Source organism: Aspergillus karnatakaensis (assembly GCF_047715665.1).
Source record: "Aspergillus karnatakaensis strain CBS 102800 unplaced genomic scaffold BJY04scaffold_26, whole genome shotgun sequence".
NCBI classification, from domain to species: domain Eukaryota; kingdom Fungi; phylum Ascomycota; class Eurotiomycetes; order Eurotiales; family Aspergillaceae; genus Aspergillus; species Aspergillus karnatakaensis.
Genome location: NW_027395738.1, coordinates 416,518 through 429,452, shown reverse-complemented (window position 1 = coordinate 429,452; position 12,935 = coordinate 416,518). Strand labels below are relative to the sequence as shown.

The 12,935-nt window shown below is 49.8% G+C and overlaps 6 protein-coding genes across 6 annotated transcripts; 3 read left to right on the top strand and 3 right to left on the bottom strand.

Annotated features, from left to right (window-relative positions):
* Nucleotides 1–1,631: 1,631 nt before the first annotated feature.
* On the top strand, nt 1,632–3,671 carry BJY04DRAFT_66823 (uncharacterized protein). The gene is made up of 4 exons (XM_073720827.1): nt 1,632–2,228; nt 2,294–2,926; nt 3,002–3,067; nt 3,117–3,671. The coding sequence occupies exons 1-4, from the start codon at nt 2,103–2,105 to the stop codon at nt 3,336–3,338; spliced, it is 1,047 nt and encodes a 348-aa protein (XP_073570978.1). The 5' UTR covers nt 1,632–2,102; the 3' UTR covers nt 3,339–3,671.
* A 720-nt stretch (nt 3,672–4,391) lies between these two features.
* Nucleotides 4,392–5,933, bottom strand: BJY04DRAFT_66807 (putative translation factor pelota). The gene is made up of 3 exons (XM_073720826.1): nt 5,794–5,933; nt 5,219–5,707; nt 4,392–5,155 (listed from the first exon to the last, which is right to left on the bottom strand). The coding sequence occupies exons 1-3, from the start codon at nt 5,869–5,871 to the stop codon at nt 4,508–4,510; spliced, it is 1,215 nt and encodes a 404-aa protein (XP_073570977.1). The 5' UTR covers nt 5,872–5,933; the 3' UTR covers nt 4,392–4,507.
* Nucleotides 5,934–6,106: 173 nt separating this feature from the next.
* Nucleotides 6,107–7,689, top strand: BJY04DRAFT_190129 (uncharacterized protein). Its single transcript, XM_073711467.1, has 2 exons — nt 6,107–7,380; nt 7,480–7,689. Exon 1 carries the CDS (start codon nt 6,514–6,516, stop codon nt 7,258–7,260), a length of 747 nt encoding a protein of 248 aa, XP_073570976.1. The 5' UTR covers nt 6,107–6,513; the 3' UTR covers nt 7,261–7,380; nt 7,480–7,689.
* BJY04DRAFT_190128 (alpha/beta fold hydrolase) lies at nt 7,676–8,643 on the top strand. Its single transcript, XM_073711466.1, has 2 exons — nt 7,676–8,182; nt 8,234–8,643. Exons 1-2 carry the CDS (start codon nt 7,750–7,752, stop codon nt 8,614–8,616), a joined length of 816 nt encoding a protein of 271 aa, XP_073570975.1. The 5' UTR covers nt 7,676–7,749; the 3' UTR covers nt 8,617–8,643.
* A 121-nt stretch (nt 8,644–8,764) lies between these two features.
* On the bottom strand, nt 8,765–9,776 carry BJY04DRAFT_218676 (SDR family NAD(P)-dependent oxidoreductase; the record flags this gene model as incomplete). The annotated part of the gene is made up of 3 exons (XM_073716369.1): nt 8,765–8,934; nt 8,999–9,221; nt 9,297–9,776. 3 exons carry the CDS (start codon nt 9,774–9,776, stop codon nt 8,765–8,767), a joined length of 873 nt encoding a protein of 290 aa, XP_073570974.1.
* Nucleotides 9,777–10,886: 1,110 nt separating this feature from the next.
* On the bottom strand, nt 10,887–12,646 carry BJY04DRAFT_228039 (uncharacterized protein; the record flags this gene model as incomplete). The annotated part of the gene is made up of 3 exons (XM_073718752.1): nt 11,960–12,646; nt 11,728–11,909; nt 10,887–11,679 (listed from the first exon to the last, which is right to left on the bottom strand). The coding sequence occupies exons 1-3, from the start codon at nt 12,596–12,598 to the stop codon at nt 10,887–10,889; spliced, it is 1,614 nt and encodes a 537-aa protein (XP_073570973.1). The 5' UTR covers nt 12,599–12,646.
* Between the last annotated feature and the right edge of the window lie 289 nt (nt 12,647–12,935).

The window sequence follows — 12,935 nt, the reverse complement described above, 5'->3', positions numbered from 1 at the left end:
GGGGGTGGGGTGGCCCGTACTGTAACTACGGCGTAGATGATAGAAGAATGTACGGACAGGTAGGTAGGTATATACATCACGTGCCTCTCTAGGTACGCGGTCTTGGCTGGCAAGACACAATCAATCCATCCTCGATCTCTTCCTTCAATCAATTGAGGGGCCGTCCATACTCTTGATTATTTCACTTCGGCCGTTGATAATGCAATCAACTACCAGTCTATCTGCCTCCTTACTTTGTACCCCACCTATCGAACTGGGTTGAGCGTAATGCGTATCGTTACTCCAGTCTTAGGCGCCGCCTTCGCCCCCAGCTCAACATCTCCTCTTATCGATTGGAAACCTGTGCTCGAAAAACGTCAGAGCGACTCCAGCGGCCAGCCTCGTGTCGTTTTTGGCGCGTAACCGGTCACTGCTTGTCGCAACACGTGGGCAAAGATGGATGATCAGATGCAGGCCACCGGAAGGAAGAATACGCTCTGGTACCAAAGGCTAAGTCTGCGAAAGACCCTCCTTCGAATACTCTAACTTCAAGATACTGACGTATGGGATGCCTGGAGTATGTAGTTTGAGTGGGGTCCTCACATCAAACTCATTCATTATTTTGATTTCAGACAGAGTATAATAATGCACTAAATTGGGGTGTTCCACCAGATCCATCTTCCCGCCCCAGTGTCGTCTTGGGTTGCTTTTGCGACTCGAAGCCGACGAGCGATGAGCGACGAACTCCGCCAACCATGGTGGTCAGCCTGGGCGTCTAATTGCGTTCAGTTATGGTTCGATTCTGACGAGAAGCTGCGGCCCTGCCACGCTAGCCTAAGTTAATCCTAGGCGGTGCATCATCGCAATCCACACGGGGTCAACAGCCGCAGCCGCAACAGGGAAGCAAAAAAAAGAAACACCACCACCTCTCAATATCAAGTATCTGTCAGGACTGGCTCAGGGCCGACACTTCAAGTCCGAGCCTCCCAAGCTTCTATGAAAACTCTCCGTTTGGTCCTGTGCCCGATCTTACGCGCGATGCCAAGGAATCCTTAGCTACCACGGCAGCTCTCCATAATGAAACTAAGAATTCCTGCCCAGGACTGCGGATTTTGGGGGCTACAATCAGACCCTCCTTACTCCTTTGTAGCTTGTCGACTGTCAACATTACGATCATCATCGGTATTGCATTCGCTATCCCAGGGCCGTTGGGACTGCGGATGATCTACGAGACTACGTCCAAGACGCATCGCAGAGCTCTTTGTTGTAAAAGCCCGTCTAGCTTGTAGTAGACAAGGTTCTACCTGGTACCTTTTTCTTGTCAACTAAGCGCTAATCAACCGAAGGTGATTTGGTTTCAGGGCCGCTAAGCCCAAAACTTCTCCTGTCGCGATTGACTCCTCTTTCAAGGTTTCCACACCCCTGGAGATCCGAAGCACTGGGACTTCGATCCATCCTGCCTTAGCCCTTGTCAAGAGTGACCGCGGTGGGCCTCGAAAAATCATATGCAGAGTCTGAGCCCCGACATTTGGGGGCTAGATTCTCTCTTCCATCTAATTATTATTATTCTCGATGCTGCATGATGGCCCTCCTAAAAAATGGATCCCCCCGGAATAACTGGGCGCTTAAATGCAGACTCAATCGTCCATCCTAAGCCTCTTGTTAGCAGAGGTCTTGTGCGGCACGGTTATGGTCGGCGGCATTAATCACACATTTTCGAGCCCTCTGAGCCTGTTGAAAGAAAAAGCTTCATGAGTCTGGCTTTGCCTCGCAAGGCATTTTGGCCTCTGTTGATATCCTTGACTGGAGTATATGAACCTCTCCGGCACTGCGACTAGAAATTTCTCCATCACCTTGCTCTACTCTGAAGCAGCAGTACACCTCGAATGACTCTATAGTCTCATTACTCGAAGGGATCATCAGCTCATAACACATCAAACCAGGGTTTAACGAACTCATATATTGTACTCTTCTAAGTTTCAACCTATTCGTCGAATTCCTTCCGTTTGCCGCCCTCTATACTGGCCTCTCTATTGCCTGTTCCCCCAAACGTTTCATTTATACGTTTGACCCACGAACCTCCCTTTTGGCGCTTCCAGACACATTCTGATTGACTCGCTTCTATGCTCTGTCAGTCTTCGCACGAATACTCCAGACAAATGTCATTTGCCCAGACCGGTTGCAATACTAGCGAAGAGATGGAGGATTACTATGCGAGCATGCACCCCCATTGGCCGGGACTGGAGCGTGTATGTCTGAGTGAATAAATTCCCGAATATTTGTTCAAGCAAACTGACGCCCTTGGTTTCTACAGTCCCCTTATGCGGTGGTCAATCATCCGTACAACGCACCTTACCAGACCTCGGCGATTCTTACCCCAATCAGCTTGCCAGAACACACATACGCGCATACTCGAACGAGCCCGGTGATCAGTCACCATTCGCAGGAGTACCAGTATTCTGTATCGGAATCAATTCCCCACCACGGACTTGGGATCACCACGCCGTTTCCGAGTGAGTTGACTGCCGATCCCAATGTTGGCCTGGGAATTGCACCGACCGGATATGGACTCAGAGAAGAAACTTTCTCCCCGCAGCCATCAAGAAAGAGAGCTCGACGCGGATCCAGACAGTCTTTACCGCGTGAGCAGCCACCGGTTTCGATTCTTCCCCACCCTGAAGGGCTTCAGCGCCTAGAGCAGGAACGGAGGCAGAGTTATACCGATTCAAATTCACAGCGACCCCGAGCACCAGGCCGCGGACGGCGAGACCCGCAGGCTGAGGAAGAAGATGCCTTTGTCGAAGAGCTCCGGGAGCAAAATCTGGCCTGGAAAGTCATCCGGGAGATGTTCCGTGAAAGGTACAACAAGGATGCCACCGAGGCCCGTCTACAGATGCGGCAGTCGCGCAGACGTAAAGAACGGCTGGCACAGTGGGCCGAGCATGATGTGCGTATGTGTACCGCGCGAGCTGAGATTCAAAGAGAGGACACGACCATAAGTGCTGACGATCAACATTTCTAGATTCAGGTTCTTTTGCGCGCTAGGCATTACTGGGAACAACAAAAGTACAGGTTCATTGCACAAAAGGTGAGTGTCAAATTCAAGAACGAACTTGACTTTTGCTAAACGTTCCAAGATGGCAGAATTGGGAGCAACAACTGCTTATACTGCAGAACAATGCGAGGCGCAATTGGACTACATTGATGCGCGAGAACGTGAAAGAGCCGAGCGACATAATGGTCAACAATCAGAAGCTCCAGAACCTCAACGCAAACGACGGCGAACCGAATCCAATGCAAAAGGAGAGATATCTCAGAGGCCGATATCTCGAACAAAGAAAGCCAAGACCAGCGGATAATATTCTCATTTCCGTTGTCTCTGATCTATAGACTTGTTCATTTGTTCATTTGTTCATTTGTTGAGTTTTTTTTTTTTATATTTCATTTGTCATCTGGCCTTTGGCGCATGATTTCCAACCCGGGACTGCATTCTTGCATAGTCGGCATTTTCCTCCTCCTTACTTGTTCAATTCTGCCTTGCACCTGCATCTACGATATACCCATACTACAGCCTATGTACTTACTAGCAACTCATTTCCACTATCAATTCCGGATTACTACACTAAGAACCATGGAGCCCAATCAATGAAATGACAAATAACGAACCAAGGAACACAACCGCAGCAGCCCCAAGCCACTGGCGACACTAAAAACCCGCCCCTGTTGCTAAATTTACGCGCCGTTCATCTTTGGCTTGCTTGGCGGGCGGCACTCATCTCCGCAGTTTGCTGTCACTCGTCACTATTAGTGTTAGTGTTATTATTGACTTGATGCCAGATGCCAGATGCCAGATGGCCATGATTATTCTTGCGCCGATGACCCGTGTCTGGGATAATCAATCTCCTGGCTGGGATGATGGATCCTGCTTGACTCGAGCCTCGAGGTCTGGATCTTAGCTTACGGTTCGATTTATCATTTACCCCGCAGAAGAACGGAAAGGTCATAGTTACTAGTTTGTTTTCGGAGATTTAATCCAAGTGGGGATTGAGATATTGATGGCCCCCTAGACTTAGAGTGCGAGTGCAAGTATTTGTCATTACTATGGTATTATTTCCTTAGTCTCGCGAGGCGTTCTTTGGGACATGATATTGTTGTCGAGGTCTTTTATCCATCATAACAATGGGTCTCAAAGAGGGAGGGGCTCACCTCCTTGGTACCGCGAGGTACCCCTGTTTATCGAGTGATTGAAATCGAGGCGCAGAAACAGTTGCACTTGACTTCTCAAGAAAAATTGTACGTATGTAATTAGGGTTGTTGCCAGGCCGTACGTGGTTCATGCGGAATAAAAGGTGTCTAGCTAGCAATGGCGAGAGCAGCGCACTTGGAAACCCCATTGAACAAGACTGGAGTCTTGCCATGGTGGACTCGACGACGACCATGTACCGTTTTGGGCAAAATCTCGAGTATAGGTAGGTGCAAACCACTACTACTGGACAACATTAGCAGAGCCCAGAACAAAGATGATCTATCATTCACTATCTGACGCTAGATCTTCATCGCTGATAGGGAACGTCAATATCGCCGCAATCCCACCTAACCCATCGAGCCTCCTCCCGCTCTCATGCTCAGAACTCAACACCCTAACCTCACCCCCCTCGACATCCCTCACCCGATCCACGAGCGCAACCCACCTCTTCCTCTCTGCAACATCCTGCGACCTAAACAGTCGATTTGATATAATCAATACCCCACCCCCACGTCCGACAGCACCCTGGTCAACAGCATGCTCGACCTCCCTGGGTCCATACGTAGCCCGATTCGTCTCCTTGCGTAGCTGCTCGTGAAAGTCGTCCATGAGTTTTGTTTCGCGTGCGTGTTTCGTGTCGCTGAGCAAAGCCTTTACAGTTGGTGATTGTAAAACTTCAGTTAGGGAGTGGAGGTAGCCGGAGGCGGAGTGGACGACGACGATCGAGGGAAGGAGGCGTTTGAGAGCTGGAGTTGTAGTGTTTGCGACTGACTGGATGTGTTTCTGGAATGCGGTTGCTGTGAAGCCGGGGGAGGCAAGGAGGATGGGGCGAACGGGGTCGGTTGTAGATGTTACAGAAGTTATAGAGGTGTTAAAGTCGAGGTGTCGAAGGAGGGTATCGAGAGTTGTTTGGTAGAATTTTGTCATTGTCTGATGTTTCCAGTTAGCAATGCCTTACGTCGAGTATGCTTTCCAAAATATGGAGGGATGTACCTTATCATGATCACTACCGCCCACCCTCTTCCTAGGCACACTCATCTCAACCTTCTGCTTCAGTATCGTCCGAAATTGCCCCAGGAAACAGATATGCGCAATACCCTCCTGCATAACAACCGCAACGGCCTCCGCCCTCCGGTTTCCACCTTCATCAACCGCATCTTTCAACGCTTCCACCGCAACACTATCCCACCCGCTCCCCTCACTATCGGGCCCAGACCCCTTCTCTAGCGTGAATTGTCGATTAAGTTCTAAATCCAGTGTATGGTGTTGCCCAATCTTTGTATGCTGCGTCTCGTTCATGATCTGTCCGCTAACGTGGAGCTGGGAGTTTTGAGGATCAAAGTCTAGTGATTTAACTCTGATTTCGAGCGTCATGCGGACTCGGGAGGAGCTCGTTGACCCTGTTGCGGCGGTGGTTGTTACCCGACGGATTGCGGTTGCGTAGAGAAGATCACCGGGGAAAATGAGGTTGTATGCATGCCACTGCAGCCATCATAATTAGAAATGGACTATAGGCCTTGTATACGTATCGTGGAATGAATTGTGCCTGGCGGGGTGAAGTGACGTACCATGTCTTCCGGCTCTTCAGGGATAAGGGTGACGCTGCCGGCGCCATTGTGTTCAATCTTGTTCTTGACGAGTCGCATGTTGGTGTGTTCTATAGTCTATGAGGAGACAAGAAAAAAAGCCGCATCTAGTTGCCGCGGGGAATCGTTGGAGTTGTTGCAATAATAGCTCCGATAATTCTGATGACGATTTTTCGGCCTTAGGCAGCAAGAATGCGGGACGGGTCCTGATTGGGACTAGTGGATGAAATGGCTTATCCTTATCGATAAGAGCGGGCTGGCTGGCTGGCGTCGCGAAATTCCCCAGACTGATTCAGTGGAATACGAAGATGACCAGATCCATCTAGCATATCTAGATGGCTTAAAATCTGAAAGCCCCCTCTAATCGAATGATTCTATTCTCAAGGCCCTCAGGAGCTCTGATCCAATGAGTGTGCTCAAGCCTTACAGTGTGTCTGTAATCACAGTCTGCCAGACACAGTACCTACTTTGGCCTAGCGGCATGGGTTAACAGTATCACCGAACACCGGATCCTATCAATGCCCCCCTTTCAGCTGCTGATTTGTTTACAAGTGAATGTGCAGGCAACTACCAGGCACGGCCTTTTATTTTTATCCCAATTGTTGATCACGAAAGATAGAAACTTACATACTCGATGTCTACCTTCCGCACGAACCATCGAAGACTACGAACTTTACAAACCGCACATCCTCCAACGTAACGATGGCTGATGATCGCCCAAAAGCTACGTTCGAGAAATCTAGAGCCGTGCGCCGCCGGTATCAACGAAGCAACAAGCGGTTCCAATTCACAGCGTCTCAAATCGCACGCATCGAGCGCGAAGAGGAACGCGAGCGACGAGCCAAGAAACTTCGGGAGAAAGAGAAACAACGCATAAAGGATAAGAAGAAGAAGGTGGAGAAGGAAGCTAAAGCTCGCGAAGAACGACTGCGGCAGGGAATCCCTGATCCGCATGCGCCAAAAATACCGGCCAGTCAACCGCTTCTCTTCAACTTCATCAAGAAAGCGACGCCGGTCAGTGCCGAGCCAGAGGACAGAGAGGAGGAGCACGCGCAGGCGGGTAGTGATAGTGAGGGAACGGCACAGTCGAGCGACTCTGACGAATTCGATAATGATGACATGATATTCGAAGATGAGGCTCTGGAGCAGGTGGTGATGGCCCTCGAGGAGGACGAGAAGGAGCTTCCTGCCGAAGACACAAAAGCCTCTGACCCTGGCGCGAGAATCCAATATGACGATGAAGACGAGTTTTCAGACTGCTCGGCATTCGACGATGAGGAAGCGATTGAAGCTACTGTGACCATTGTTCAGGCGGAAACTTCGGTCGCTGCCGAGCTTCCCACAAGTTCTTTCCAGGATGACACGGCGCTATTGCTCGAGGAATTTGCTCATGAGTTTGATCCTGGTGCGAGCTTTGACGAGGAGCTGCTCAAATTGGACGCCCACTGAGCACGCAGTCAATACCTTTTCTACAGTACACCACCGATACTGAACCTCTCACTAACATATTTGCGAAGTCTGTTTCAGCGGAGACAACTAAAGGCAAAACATACATTCTCAAAGTTCAAGGTATGGATGCTTCCGATCCGACGGAGCCGGCGGGAAGACTTCGGATCCATAGCGGGTCCTGTTTTCGGTATGGTTGTTGATATGCTGACATTGTGACAGCCCCTTGAAATTCGACGGATGAACGAAAGACAAATTGCGTTTTTGTGGGAGCAGGACAGCAAATTGGCTAGGAAAGCATTGGCGTTTCTTGGGATGGTTTTGGGTGAGGATTGGTCGGATATAGACGGCTGAATACGTATGACGTTTGGGATATTGTTCCATTTCTTGTGTTTCGTTATCTATTCCGATAGCCTTTTAAGTTAACCCCGCAATATTAAATTCATTCAGACATCTACATATCTCCCTTCGTCCATATCTCAGACCGTCAAGATGCCTCTAATTTCCGTCAACAACCACCAATTGCACTATACCGACTCCCACCCAGACGGAGCTCCCGCCGGCGGCCTCACATTCTACTTCATCCATGGCCTCGGCTCCTCCCAGAACTATTACTTTCCCGTCATCCCCCACCTGACTGCCAAACATCGTTGCATCACTGTTGATACATATGGCGCCGCCCGCTCGACATACACAGACCAGTCTGTTTCAATCGCCTCAATCGCCGCCGATGCAATCGCCGTGCTCGATGCGCTCGACATCCCCGAAGCCGTGGTAGTCGGCCACTCCATGGGTGGGCTTGTCGTAACCCTTCTAGGCTCAGAACACGCAAACCGCGTCAAGGGGATTGTGGCGATCGGACCAACCCACCCTTCGGAGACTCTCACATCAGTCATGCAGAAGCGCAGCCAAACCGCGACGGAGGGTAATGTCCACTTCATTCGTAATATAGATCGACAAGTACTAACAACAATAGGCGGCATGGAATCTCTCGCAAATGCCATTCCCTATCAAGCTACCGGCTCCGCCTCTACACCACTTGCCCGCGCCTTCATACGCGAGCTCGTCCTCGGGCAAAACCCCAAGGGATACGCGGCTTTATGCCAGGCGATCGCAAACGCGCCAACGGTTGACTACGGACTGATAAAAGCGCCGTTCTTGCTTATTGCCGGGGAGGAGGATAAATCTGCAAGTATGGAGGGTTGCCAGCATATCTATGACCATGTGTCGAGCGAGAATAAGAAGATGGAAGTTCTCAGGCAGGTAGGGCATTGGCATTGTATTGAGGCGCCTGAACAGGTTGGAAAGGCGATTGTGGAGTTTGTGGAGGGAATTGAGACGACTGCCTATCATGTCTGAGGCGTCGTTGGGTTTTTACTTTGAGGCCCAGAATGATATTATCGGATTGTGGTATATGATGTGCGCTGCACTACATTGAGCCTAACTGTGAACTGCTGATAGAAACAACCTCTTCTAAGCACGAACCCCAAGAGCCCACCGTGATATACTAGATACCCTTGACTCCTATCTTGAGCAGATTAGGGTCTTCATCAAGCAACTCCCTCGTCTTGCCAGACCGCAGTTCGGTAACGTCCCAAGCAGCATGCACAAACCGTCCATTCAAGAAGCGCGCCTCGTCAGATGCCGCCCAAACAGCAAACTGGCCTGGTAGATTTTCTACAAGTTGCTGATTAGCGGACAAACCCAGATCAAAATATGTCTGCAATCACAGAGTGCTTACCATCATCCCAAGGCAAAGTATTCTCGTCGTACCCATGATCTCGGGCACTTTGCGTCAAGATGGCACCCGGATGGAAGCTGAGAATTTGCAACTTATCCGGTGGTATTTCTCTTGTGATAAGCTGGAGGAGTAGTGCGGCTGCGTTTTTGCTCGCGCCGTAATTCAAATTTGTCGGTGCCATGTCGGGATTATGGATTGCTACTGTCGATACATTGACAAGATACTATAGCAGAGTCAATAACTTCTTTCGTGATATGCGCTAGGCTAGCCCGAACATGGTGGAAAGGATAGTGTATACATTCTTACTCTGCGTGCTCTGCCCGTCCAGTCTCTGCGCAAAGCGATAAGGAGCAAGCACGTTGACTCGATAATCATCGAGCAGGGTCTCAACACCGAGCTCCAGCACCGGCTTGTTTTGGGAGAAGCTGGCCGCATTCAGGACGGCAACGTCAATGACGATCCCCTCTGCGGCAAACTCGTCCCATAGTCTATCGATGCTCTGGAGATCGGCGATATCACATACCCGCCCGACGATCTCGCCTTCAAAGGAGAATTCCGCACGCAAAGACGCAACTGCTGTCTCCACTGCCCTTTCTCGCCGTCCGAGGATTATCACCTTCTTTGCGCGAGCTTGTGCAAATGCTCGTGCGATTGCGTAGCCGATTCCGGAGCTACCCCCTGTAACGAGGATTGTACGGCCTTGCTGGGACAAAGCTGGCTGGAGAGGGCTGATTTCGGGATAGGGCTTCCTATGAGGGGTTCGGATGAGAGTGTCCATTTCGAGTTTCTCGGCTATGATGTGACTGCGGTACAGGAGGCTATTGAGCTTGAGAATACTATAGACTACTATTCAACTCTCTATATACCTTTCTTTCTCATAGTATGATCGTGTTGTTGCGGCTGAATACTCCGGATTTCAAAGCAACCCTCTCTTGGCGACAACTCGGAGTTCCGGGTTGTATACATCCGGGCCCTATACGAGGCTCAGTATACGCAATTAGCATCATTGGAAGAATCTGGATCTGAAGGAATCAGGAAGTTAGAACGGTCGTCTGCAGTTCACAAGCTCCACATGCTCAGCCGCGCCCGCTCTTCATGCCCGAAGGAGTAGTAGGATTACGTGTAGCGTCCACCTTAAAAAGTGTAGTTTGATTGATCCAAGCAATCAGACGTCAATTCACCCTGTAATCTGAGCTAAGACTAGTCTTGCCTTGTCATGCCTCCGGAGCTATTTGTCTTGCTTGCTAATAATCAACTGAAGCTGCTAGAGATACACGAATGTCTCGTCATCCATCCGGAATACCTGCCCTAGGACGGGCTTCCGCTGCAGGAAAACTCAACATGCTTGTCATAGGCGTCTTTGATCTTTAGTTCTTTGCTCTGTTCTCACGGAACTAGAATCCACTACCCAAAGCAAGGCATGGCCTCTGATTAAGAAGGTGCCACCATGCCCAACCAGCCAATCGCGCCTGCCGAAATAGGGTTATATAATAGGAAGGAGCGAGCCCCAACGGCGTTCACCGCACCTTCCTGAGAATGGAGATGTGTACAGGGTAGAAAGAGTGACTTGCGCAGCGCTCCTTCCTCATGGACGGCATATTTGAAAAGGAAGGCGCGACCACAGATTGGGAAGGAGCACCTAGTGACGGCGTCCATCGCACCTTCCTGAGAATGAGAATTGAAAACAGGCAGGTATGACTCAAGCTAAAAAAGCACGACCGAAATAAATCCATCTAGGAAGGAGCGATCTGCTCACGGGCCCCTCGCACCACCTTCTTCACTAACAAGGTACAGGATAGGAAGGCTCAACCCTGCCATACCGACTCCTTTTATTTCTACGAGCTGCAAATCACAGAGTTGCCAAGGTTTAAGAGATAGAATATTTCCATTACAGTCTGACCATCACTGTATCCACCTCTTGTGCTGCATGAAATGTACTCGAAACTTGAATAGCTCCACCTACTGGAAGATGGTGCTCGGCGATCAAGCTGCCGTTCTCATACACTCCCCAGTGGCCTACTGGCAGATCCATGATGAAGAACTCGAGCGTGTGCTTAGTATCATCCCATGAGCGTAATGTCACTACCATAGCCTGCTCTTCCTCAGCCCACCATCCCCGCAAGCAGTCAGCTCCCTGTGAGTAGTTCAGTCCGTCAACCCAGGGGCGCTTGGACAAAGCCTCGCGAGTCCACGGTCTCTCCCACATCTTCCTCTGACCATCTTCTATGTTGAGCCTTGCATATCCGATTGCCGCATTTCCTGTGAAGGGATCAACATACTTCCACTCAGCCGACTTATTCGTGATTCGGTCATCGCGGGGATAGTAAAGCCCTCCTTTATCCCAGGTGGGAGAGAAATGAGTGTCAGCGTAATGAAGGAGTGCTTCAAGCTCTGCTTCCTTCCCGAGCTCCGAGAGCCATTGAACCACATACCCGAAATACGGTTGCATGTACTTGGACCCTACCGGTGAACCCTCAAGATGTTTCACTCGGGCTCGTTGTAGTGTTTCGGACGAGTTTGCGTCAACACTCTCTTCTTGGACGAGTTGGCGGATTGCTGAACCAATTGCTGGGTGATGAAGCTCGATGTTGTCGTTTATGTTGGTGATGAATCCCAATGTCTGCTTGTCATAACTGCTTCGTACGAACTCGGAGTTCCAAGTATTCATAAATGCGGCTGCCCTAGAAAGTATGAGCATTCGCCCAGAGGCATACATACCTTAGACTCACCATGCGGTAAACCCTATCCCACCTGCTGGTTTCGTGTTTCCTTGCTTCAAGAAAAGCCAGTCAACAAACAAGCCATCAGAAGTGATCATTTGCTTCTTCTGTATTGCACTCCAATACTTCTCCAGAACACCTTGAACAATATTTGTCCCATGGCGCACATCATTATACCATATCGCAATAATCTGCCAAAGTCAGCTTGCTTCTTCATTCGACTAGGCAGAAGTTCACTTACAGGAAACTGATTACAAACGACAAATATCAAATTAGGCTCGCAACAAACGCCAGCCCAACCCCCTCTCTCCATCTCCTTCAAGATAGCAACCTGAAGAGAGGCATTATCATACTCGAACTTCTCAGGCCCCATGCCCCAGAACAACGGATCCCAGTCGAAAGTTAGACTCCCCTTCTGCCCAAACTCATCATCATCATCGAAAAGCATCGCGTAGAGGCTCGTCATGAGTAACAAATGCCCACTATACATAATGTTTTCAGTCACCACAGGATTCGCCCATGGCTTGCGGAGGGTTTTCAGGCCTGGATCGAGCCGGTTGCCTGACTGCGAGGTGAGGTACCAATAACTCCAGACCTCGCGCCGCAACATTTTTCGAATTAAGGTGCGGATTAAAGGTTTGAAGAGACTTCTCATTGCAGGAAGGCGATGATAGTGCGTTACACCTGCCCCGTAAGCCATTGTGGCCAGCTGATACCGGTACGCATCGAGGAAGGCCTGGTCGGGCTCCTGGGTGCCCATGTGCGGCCATTCTCCATCGAGAGCTGTACTGATATTCCAGAAATGACGAACATGACCTACCTGCTCGCGAGTGAGCTTTGGAAAGCTGGAAAGGTCGAGACTGAGTGAGATGGGTGCCATTGTTGGGAAAGGTGGGTAGAAAGGGATTGTGCGGGGGTAGGACACTTTGAGACAAAGAAAGAGAGAACAAAGAACAAAGAACAAGAAAGTAGCACCCACGCTAAATTCCCTAGTCTCGTTTTAAAAGTACTTTTTCAACACCCTAGAAATTAAGTCGGCAAGAGAGTTAGGTAGGGCCAGAGGCATGATGCTTTGGAATGGAACCATGTTTGGAATCCATGACTGCCGCTATACCACGTCGAGAACAACAAAACCAGTGGCGTCGGCTCGTGAGAAGCTTGACTAGGTAGCAAGAGTAATGGCTTGAACTGTCAGCATTCTAAAGTTGTTAACTAAT